The 9,987-nt window shown below is 57.1% G+C and overlaps 2 protein-coding genes across 2 annotated transcripts; both read right to left on the reverse strand.

Annotated features, from left to right (window-relative positions):
* Positions 1–480: 480 nt before the first annotated feature.
* HRG_02905 (early transcription elongation factor of RNA pol II, NGN section domain-containing protein) lies at positions 481–3,829 on the reverse strand (the record flags this gene model as incomplete). Its single annotated transcript, XM_044861376.1, has 6 exons — positions 481–617; positions 666–683; positions 735–755; positions 900–1,124; positions 1,192–3,436; positions 3,491–3,829. 6 exons carry the CDS (start codon positions 3,827–3,829, stop codon positions 481–483), a joined length of 2,985 nt encoding a protein of 994 aa, XP_044722402.1.
* Positions 3,830–7,984: 4,155 nt separating this feature from the next.
* On the reverse strand, positions 7,985–9,987 carry HRG_02906 (WD domain, g-beta repeat domain-containing protein; the record flags this gene model as incomplete). Its single annotated transcript, XM_044861377.1, has 5 exons — positions 7,985–8,463; positions 8,522–9,119; positions 9,214–9,425; positions 9,513–9,729; positions 9,784–9,987. The coding sequence occupies 5 exons, from the start codon at positions 9,985–9,987 to the stop codon at positions 7,985–7,987; spliced, it is 1,710 nt and encodes a 569-aa protein (XP_044722403.1).

The raw sequence follows: 9,987 nt of genomic DNA on the forward strand, positions 1-9,987 counted from the left end.
TCACGTGTAGAGTACGAAGTATGAAGTATCCACTTCTCACGCCGCAGTTCCTGAGGAGCGCGAAGACGTTATGCACAGGGGCGGGCTCTCTACAGTAATGTCTGTTCCACACCTTTGTTTTATGGGCTCCAATCAACCCAGCAGTTTCTGTCTTCTAATCACGCCAAAGCATCCCGTGTCCTATTTGCCACGTGCTGGTGTAAGTGTCATTGCTGTAGTATCCTAGGCGCACCAATCGTGGACTAGGATGGCAGCGCGAGCTCGATACACCATCACCATGATAAAGACGAGCAGCAGACTCCCCCATGTCATCGCGATCCATTTCAATTACGAGCGTCTCGCCCCATGCAGACGAGAATCGCTTCTCAAACGACAAGACCAAATTCCCCAACGCCTCACCCCAATCCATCCTTTGCCGTATCCCGATCCCTGAGACCTTCACCCGGTGCGCTCTTTTCTCTTCTTCGCCTCTGCGCCCGTTCAATCGTCGTCCGTGTACGTCGGCCCGCTGGCAGCCGGGGTTTCTGGCGCCCCGCCATATGCCGCCGGCGTTGGTGCCCCGTAATAGCCAGCTGAACTGGCATATCCGCTGGCCCCGGGTGTCGGCGCCCCAGCCCCTGGCGTAGGCGCCGATTCCGCGCCCCACCCCCCTTGCCAATTCCCACCCGGAGTCGGTGCGTTGACTGCAGGCGTCGGCGCCGAGTAGGCGCCCGGCGTCGGCGCATTCAACGCACCTGGAGTAGGGGCCTCCATCCCTGCCCCCGGCGTCGGCGCGTCGTAGGCAGCGGACGACGCAGCACCGGGTGTGTATCCCCACGATTCATTTCCACTAGCCCCCGGCGTCGGCGCCGATGAGCCCCAAGCCGGCGTCTTGGAACCCGACATCCAGCTGTCCGTACTTCCTCCGTATGCTGGGGTTCGAGATCCAGCTCCAAAAGCGTCGCCCGCCGCCGGCGTCCGAGCTCCCGACTGCCAGGCTGGCGTTCGCGACCCCGAGCCATACGCGGTCCGGCTGCCATCGTAGGGATTGACGGTCCTCGAGCCATCCGCCCAAGCCGGGGTCCGCGAGCCTGAGTAGTCCTGCGCCTTCCACGCGGGAGTTCGCCCACTGGCCGCCGCTGGTGCTGTTGAAGTCGTCAGCAGAAGAAGTGGTGCTGAACGTCCAAGGGACGTGGCTAGAGGTAGACTTACTGCGTGATCCCCATGCGGGGACTCGATCGGAGCTTCCTGCGCCCATTGGCGTGCGGGAGCCTCCTTGCCAGCTCGGAGCCCTGTCACTCGGTCCACGGCTGGGTCCGCCGGACGAGCCGCGGCCTCTACCGTTGATGTCAATGGTGGCCCCGGTGGTCTTGTCCCTGAAGCTCAATGACTCTCGAGGAACCGTGATGGTTTTGCCCTTGGTATGCAGCTCGACACGGGCGTGCGTGTCCGTGGTATCTTTGACAATACCCAAGAGACCCTTGTACGGGCCCTTTTTGATAATCGCCGTCTGGTTGATGGCTCGGTCGCGGCCAAATGTCTTGACTGGGGGCTGCATCGCTTTGTTCTCGGTGCCGTTCTTGTGTATCTTCAACGCCGGGTTCATGGCATTCAGGTCGGGGCCCGACGAGGCAGCATTCACCCTACCTCCCTTAGCGGCGACTGTGTTGACCATGCTGGCTTTGGTGACGAAAACGCCGGCATTTTCGGTGCTATCGTTGGTATGTAGGAAGATGTAGGAACGATGAATGTGGATGATCTTGCCCTGGCGCTGCTGGCCCGTGAACTCCTTGACCTTGTCGTCGAGCCGGATCTCGGAACCCTCCCGGTCGGCAGCGACGGCCTGTTTCCTTTTGGGCAGCTTGTTAGGAATCTGCGATGGCATGAGCTGCCGCGTGTCCCCGTATTGATCGAGAACCACGAGGGACTCTCGATCGACCTTGACAACACAGCCGACCGTGGTAGGGTCGAGCTGGACCAGGTCGTGAAGAGAAAACTGTCCCAAGGATCCCTGCCCGCCTATGTCGCTCGCCTCTCTCAGGTCTTTGCTGAACACGGTCACCTCGGTGTTGGTCTGATCCGTCAAGAGTGTGACGCGGTCCTCGGAAAGCTTGACGACAGTGCCAACCTCATCTCGGAATTTGCTCCCTCCGATGACCTTGACATGGTCGCCAACCTTGAAGCGCTTTCGCAGGCCCTTAATGGGCACCTCTATGGTTTGGCCCTCAAGATCTCCCTCGGTCACGGTCATGGTGACGATGTCGCCTTGGACGTTTGTCGCCTTGCCCACGACGCCTTTCTGCTCTCCCGAATACACCTCGATGATGTCTCCGGGAAGGTAGGTGACGAGAGTGTTGCTGTCTTTTAAGCTGGCGGCCAGCGCTTTGAGATCGAGGTTCTCGGTGCCATCTTCGGCGCCGGAAGCAAACCGCGTCACTTCTTCCAGCGATGGATTCACGTCGGTGACCACCAGTTGCTGGATCTTGACGTCTTTGACTTGGAAGCCATTCTCGAATTCATCTCCCATATAGGACCAGGTGTTTGTGGTGGGATTCCCCTGAATGTGGCGCGGGTGACGTTTCCGAGCCTCGACCTCGCTAAAGAGCCTCTGCGGCGGCCTCGGTCCAGCCAAGCCGCGAGGGCGCTTTCTCTTTCCGTCGGGTGTAGTAAGGGACGCAAGGGCATCATCTCGCATACCATAGTCCAGCCTCGGGATGAACCGGACCCTTGCTTCCAGGCCATTCTCCGTCACGTCGAGAACCTGGGCCAAGTCCCCACTGTGCTTGGGCGGCCTTCGCAGGCGAACCCAGGCGCCCGGCTCGAGGGTCGGGGTCTTGGTGACGCGAAGAAGCTCAGGCATATCCTTGATATCCACAAGCGTCATCTTGGAGCGGGGATAAACGTTGAGCATGCCGTCAAGGGCAACAAGAATGTCCGTTTGCCGCTGGGCCTCGACGTAGATGAAGCCCTTCATCACCGATTGGGCACCTCCCCGCTCAAAGGCCGCTGTGATGGCGAGCTCGTCCTTGGTCCCCAGTCGTTCCTCAATCCTCTTTGTGACGGAGAGAACAACCTCGCGCTCTTTGCCCTCCTTGCACCGTACGGCCCAGATACTAGGGTCGTCAACGCTCGGGAGTAGGAGACGTTTTGGCACAACGGCCGAGTCGCCAAATCCCTTGGCTGGGCGGCGGTTGCCGTATCTTTGGCGCAGAATCTCGGCTTGTTTCTCCGCGTCCATGCTCGCGTCCATCTCTCGGCGACGATCAAGCTCGCGATGTCTTCGATCATCGTCCAATCGAGCACTTTCGGCCATATCGTCGGGGTGCGCGTTGTCAATAAAGTCTTCGATTTCTTCGCCGTCTTTCTCCTCATCTTCTCCCTCGTCCTCGTCGTCGACCTCTGCTTCGATATCAAAGAAGGCGTTGCGTCGGTCTCGGCGTCGTTTCCTGCGATGGCCCTATCCAGCCATGTTAGCCATGTTAGCCATCAGAGAAGGAGTATTTATACCCACATGCTGCACGTCCTCATCTTCGTCGTCTTCTTCTTCCTCTTCGTCGTCTTCCTCTTCGTCGCCCTGATCATCATCATCGTCGATGCCCCCACGGCGTTGTGGTGGCTCGTCTTCGTCGCCCTCGCCGTCACTGCCGCTGGCCCGCGGCTTTCGAGGGGGGTTGTCGTGGTCTGCCGCCGCATCGTCCCGGTATCCAGGGCTACTGTCACGGGCTGGCTTCTTGACATGCTGGTCCCCATTGTCGTCCGCAGGCTCCTCATCAGACAAGTCCGCCGGAGCAGGGTTGAAGTCCTCCTCGTCCTCGGAATCATCAAACCGTGGAGGGTCATCGGGAGCCATGATGCGCCAACTTAGTTGCTTTGCAAGCAAAAGAACCCCCTCTATGCTTGCTCGAAAAGCCTTGTTGAGAGAGCGAGGGAGCGAGGAGAAAGAAGAGAGGGCCGTGACGTGATGGTGCGCAGCCTTTATGTATTAGTGGGCAGCAAGTTCAAAAGACAGCTGCTGCAAGGCAAGGCTAGGCCGCTAGGGGCACGGGAGCCAATAGAGGCGCGGACCCCCGCGCCTTTAAAGTCGGCGCGGACGTCCGCGCCTGTTATGTAAGCCTGGCAGGCCATTTGGGCCGCCGCCAACTGCGCTCGCAGTCGGCCTCACCGATACAGCATGCTTGCTGCATACATATAGCTTCAATTAATTGCAAAGGAGGATATCCCTTAGGTTCGAACCCATAGCCTTCCCTATTTGGTAGATTGACGTGACGCAAAGGGCGCCGCTGTTGCGTGGCAAGGGAGGGTGCGGGAAGTTCACCGCCTTAAAATTGGCCAGCTACAGTGCTACACGCCGGTGCATGTCGGTGATCTCACGATCTGCCTCACATTTTCGCATCGCCGGCATCATCACCACTTATATATGTGAATAAAATGCCTGCTGTTCCTCTGAGTCTCTCTCGCAGTCAGCCCATATACCTGCAGTACCTCTTTCTCGTGAGAAAGGCTGCACCTGAATTTCCTCGGCCACCCGGGCATCTAATCGCTCTTCTTCTGCCTTATCCCAATCAAGGTATGCCATCATCTCTACCTTGGTCCATTGCCTCGAGCCGCAGCTCCTTGACATTTGCTTCCAGTCGAGGCACCAGTCATATTCAGTCTTGCTGTAGCGCAATGGCAAGCCCATTGCCTTTCGGTATGCCTGGTTGGTCTTGAGACTGCCGCGAGGCTGTGCTCTATACCAAGAGTCTCTTTCCCTGACATACCTCTGATAGATGGCTCGTGGGTCATCATATAATAGATTCTCTGTAGTCTCTGTAGTCTCTGCAATTGCTGTAGAGACTGTAGAGACCGTAGTGACTGCAACTGTCATTTTCTCCATGACTGCTGCAGTCTGCGCAGTCTCTGAACTGCTACCGTCTGTACAGTCTGTGCAGTCTGTGCAGTCCCTGCAATTGCTGCAGTCTCTGCAGTCTGTGCCGCCCGTGCCTCTGCCCGCTGCAGTATGTCGCTATAGCGTAAAGGACAATTGCGAGATGTCATGATGTGCCCTTGCTGGTGGCATTTGCTGCATGTAGGCGGCGCCTTGGCCGTAGATCTGACTCTATGGCTTCAAATGCACTTGGCTCGCGCTGTGTGGATGACTGTGATATCCTTGATGCGGCGACAAGTTGGTCTAGTCGCCGACGAGGCTCTATGAGGACCTGACCAATCTCTTTGTTATCCCGTCGAAGGCGCCAATGTGTATGAAAATGTTGTAGCCGGAGGGCAGATCTTCCACTATGAGAGACTGTAATGCGTGCGCACAAGGGAGACCGCGAGACTTGGTGAAGCTGCCTGTGCAAGATGGGGTGTTTTTCTCGTTGAGGCGCTTGTGTTGCTTTGCAACCTGTCGCAAGGCTTCGTGTGATACCCAGCCACGTACCGTGCTATATACGGTTCCAGAGAGCTCAATTGGCATCCGTATATGCTGCCTGGCTTGGTTGGCTTGTAGCTCGGCCAGTTGGTTGAGGAGAGCTTGCTTGATTGCCCTCGTTGCCTCGAAGAGGTCTAATGTTGACTTCTTAAGGTGACTCTTCAATAATGCGTGGATGCCTTCCACCCGGAAGTAGCCACATTGCCGAAGTGAGCATATTGATCGACCCAGGCCTTGACGAGCTTTTCCTTATACGGGTCCAACCAGGTTTCCGTATGTAGCTAACCTCCTTGACGTATCGTGGCACAAAGCGCTTCTCGAGCTCTTCAACTTGTTGATCAAATGTCTCCTCATCTTTCGAGCCCACGATTGAGTGCCAATACCCAAAGAACTCAGCCCACCTCTCATCACTATTAGAGTCCTCATCGTCACGGTCGAAAGCTGGTTTGCAATAGCTAAGCACCGCCTTATTCGCATGCCAGATGCAAAGCAGAGACTTGGACGCAGGAAAGCACCGGGAAATTGCGTTTATGCAGGCGAGGCAGCGATCTGTCAGGATAACCGATGGCTGGCGAATGTCATATAACTCGTATATCGATTGGAGTTGGTCCAGTGCCCAGATATAGTCATTTTCGTCTTCACCACTGAGGAAGGCAAAGGCAATACAGAATGACCGCTGACAGGCATCAACGCCGATCATATCGAGCAGTGGCATCTTATATTTGTTCGTCTTGTATGTGCAGTCTAGCAGTAGTAATTCTGGGTATGCGTTGAGGTATCCTAGAGACGCTGGGTGTGCGAATAAGACTGCTGTGACTCGGCCATCATGATCAAGCTGTATGCGGCTCTGGAACCCCTCGTTGTCAAGCTCATTGGCAAGGGCATGCATTGTGCTCTGGCCAGCAAGGAGCTCTCGTCTGCGCTGTGCGATACAGTTATATATGTCTTGCTGTGTCGCTCCTTGGGCAGTCTGAGAGCTCTGGCGCATATATGTCCGGATATCCTTTGGTGCTATGCCAGCGCTTGAGAGGTTCCCAATAGCTGACTGGTCAGTTGAGGAGAGGGCACGATGAGCTGGATGTGCTGTAATATGCAGACTGGGCTCATGGTTGTGGACCGACTTCTCCTCGCCTGGGCGATGCCTGACATACCAGTACGACTTATCAAGGCTCTCTTTCGCATTGATGGAAAACTGGCATCCAGTGATACGGGAGCTTGTAGACCGTTGCCGATCAGCTGGCTTCTGGTCCTTGCTTGTATGAGCCCCAAGTCTACCTCCACGATCGCAGGCAAATATGACTGTGCGTCTTTCCGACCCCGGGGTTCTCGTGGGCTTGCCTGTGGTGAAGGCATAGCCTCTGGAGCCGCCCACGCATTAATTGAGGCAAGAAGAGACTCGCGAGTCGAACTGGCCCTCAGGAGGAAGGCAATCGTCAGGGAATTCAGTAAGCCCCATATTGGAATTATCTTGAAGAGCTAGCTGTAGTGCACGACAGTGAGCAGCTCTTTATACACAAAGGAAAGGAAACTCCTGCTTTGTGGACGTGGTGCAGAACCCTTGTAACCGAGGCCGCCTGCGAGGTTTAATGCAGCCTGCGTTTGAGCTTTGGCCTCAATGGGGTCCAAGCACCACGCATGCAGGCGCTCGACCTTAATATGCGGATTATAGCATCGCTTCCGCGGACAACTACTCTGAGCGCAGATGGTATGCTATATGAGGCTGGCTCTCTGTGCGACAGTTTGCCACATGCAATAGAAAAGGAGAGTACAGGTCAGGGGGCGGCCCGACTATCTTCCGCCTGGGCTTACATAACAGGCGCGGACGTCCGCGCCGACTTTAAAGGCGCGGGGGTCCGCGCCTCTATTGGCTCCCGGACGTCCGCGCCGACTTTAAAGGCGCGGGGGTCCGCGCCTCTATTGGCTCCCTAGGGGCACTCTTGCCTTACATAAACAGCAATCTGGTGTGTGGTTCGTGGCGGCTGAACCTCGGACCGGCAAGCAACACTGCGGGCTCTCAACGCTCTTGCACATCCATGCAGCATAAGCAAAGCTCACTACAGTTGTCGTTTTCTCATCAAGCACCGGCACAAGTCAAGGCGTGCTTGGCGGCTCAAAGCACGGTGAAGAGAGTCAGCCACCGATTAATACTTGTTCATTTCCATGTCTACATGCCAGGCCGGCCTCGGATGAATGGCCAACTTCTCGGACGAGAGCCTCTTGTGTAGTTCTGAATCCCACGTATGAGTTCTTCGGCTCGCTGGCCACTGCTTTCGGTAAACCTGCTGCGCAGCGTCCTCTCTGCTTCTCTGCGCGAGGATCCCACAGCTCGACCATGACCAACCAGGTCCGCGCCGCACCCAGCATCCAGAGGTACCTAGTTCTGGGACCAAGGCGCCAAGCAACGCGGCCACGAAAACACCTTCTTAGCAGGAAAGAGCCTAAGCTTATCCGTGCGTGGATTGTAGCAGACAGGTCAAGTCTAAAGCCAAAAACCACCCCCCAAGGGCATGCGACAATGCTAAAACCTGAACCATCATCACGACGCTCTCCGTACATTTCACCAATGCGAGCAAAACACGTCGACCTCAGCGTCCATCATATCAGTCGGGTGCCCCAGATGCCGCGGCCAGCGCCGACGGCGAGCCATTCGCCGTAGTCGGCGTTAGGTAAATGAGGGGCCCATCCAAGGTTTCCGACTTCGTAATCACATTCCCAGCATGCGACCGGGCCTCGGTTATTGTCCTGCTGCGCGGCACCGTTGGGTGGGTGGCTGCCCGTCGAGGAGCCCGACGTCAGGAGGTCCCACACGAGGACCTGGCAATCGTCACCACCAGAGGCCAGGGTGCCTCGCCGCAAAGGCGACCATTCCAGGCAGTTGATGGATCCGGAATGGCCCCGGAGCTCCAGTAGTGCCTGACCAGGCTGCCGTACGTCTAGGATGCGGATGATGTTGGAGTCTTGAGCAAAGGTCGCCAGGAGATGCGTGTCGTGTGGTGAAGTCGCCAGGCGCAACAGAGGGGGCGGGCTTGACGGGGTGAGTTGTGCGGCTGTGGGGCTGGTGCGGCCACTGTTGTCTAAATTTTGTTGGCGTTAACGTGGGCGAAGACGCGGCGTCGACTTGGACCATCTTACCTCTGTCCTCCTTGCCTGTCGGCTCATATATGATGGTTGAGTGCTCCAAGCTTCGCAGATCAAACATGCGAACACTTCCGTCTTGTCCACAGCTGACAAAGACATCAACGCTATTGGCGCAAAATCGCACGTCGTAGACTTCCTTATCATGAGCAATGAGCTGAGTCTTGGCAGTCAATGACGGAATGTCCCAAATGGTGCAGGTGGTGTCGATGCTGGAGGTAATGATAAGACTGGGAGAAACAGTGTTCCAGTCGAGCGAAGTGAGCGGCGCAGTATGGTCGGGCGTTTTGGAGTTGGATAGCAACGCCAGCGGAGTCAATTTATTGACCAAGGTGTCGCGTGTAGCTCGTGTGATAGTGCTCCCTGGGTTTGCGGGCGATTCCGACGGCAGCGACCATAACCGGAGATGGTCTCCAGATGTAGCCAGGAGATCGGTCGACTGTTTCTGCGAAGACGGCGGCTCCCACAAAAGTCTGGTGACTGGGTAGGAATGAGTCGCTTCCGCAACCTTGGTGAACTCCAGGCTGTACTTGGATGAGCCGGGGGTGTATACGTCCTGTGAGGTCGGAACCACCTGGCTATTGAGGATTTGGATCTGTAAATATTAGAATGGGATGTCGACTACATACAGGACGGCCATGGCAGGTCAGGTAGACGACTGGCCGGCCGTTCACGTAGGGGACACGTACAAAGTTGTGACCATCTTCGAGGTAGCTGCCTACGGCCAGTTTCCCTGCGCCGGTACCCTGAGGCGGCCACTTGCACCAGTCAAGGGCATAGACCGCCCAGGGGGCCAGGTAGTTGCTAGGCCCCGGCTGAGCGTTAGCCAAATCGTGGGCTGCGGTGCCGGCAGCGCTGTCGGACATGCTCGAATCGGCACGTGGCCGAATATCTGCGAGACCTAGTGGTGCGTTGGAGAAGTTGCGCTGGGAGCCGGGCGCACCGTATTTTGAGGCGTCTGCCGGCGAGATGAACTGTGAGGACGAACCGGTCGGGGTCGTGGGGGTGTATGCATGGTACGAGGAGGGGGGAACATCGTAGCCAGCGGTAGGGCTGGAGCGGGAGTAGGAGTGAGAGTGCGGCATGGTGAGAGACGGCTTCGAGGACGTGTGGTAGTCGTGGGAGGACGGCTGATGTTGCGGCGTCGACGACATGGAGCCGTGGATGGTGGGGAGGGCAGTTGGCGCCGTATTGGCCGACATGGCCTGAGGCCGCGCTGATATACCACCGGGCTGGAGGACGTTGGGTACGGGGCTAACTCCGGGCGGTTGTTGATGCTGGGACGGAGGCTGCGTCGTCGGTGGCGGCTGCTCAAGCTTGATCTGGGGCGCGTAGTCCCGCGATGATGACAGGTGCGGGCCCTGTGGGCTCGACACCATGCCCGACATGTGCAGCTCGTCCTGACCATACGCACCAGAACCAACAGGCCGTCGCGGCGGAGGAAGTTGCTGTGATTGGCTCAT

The sequence above is a fragment of the Hirsutella rhossiliensis genome, assembly GCF_020360975.1.
Source record: "Hirsutella rhossiliensis strain HR02 chromosome Unknown scaffold00003, whole genome shotgun sequence".
NCBI classification, from domain to species: domain Eukaryota; kingdom Fungi; phylum Ascomycota; class Sordariomycetes; order Hypocreales; family Ophiocordycipitaceae; genus Hirsutella; species Hirsutella rhossiliensis.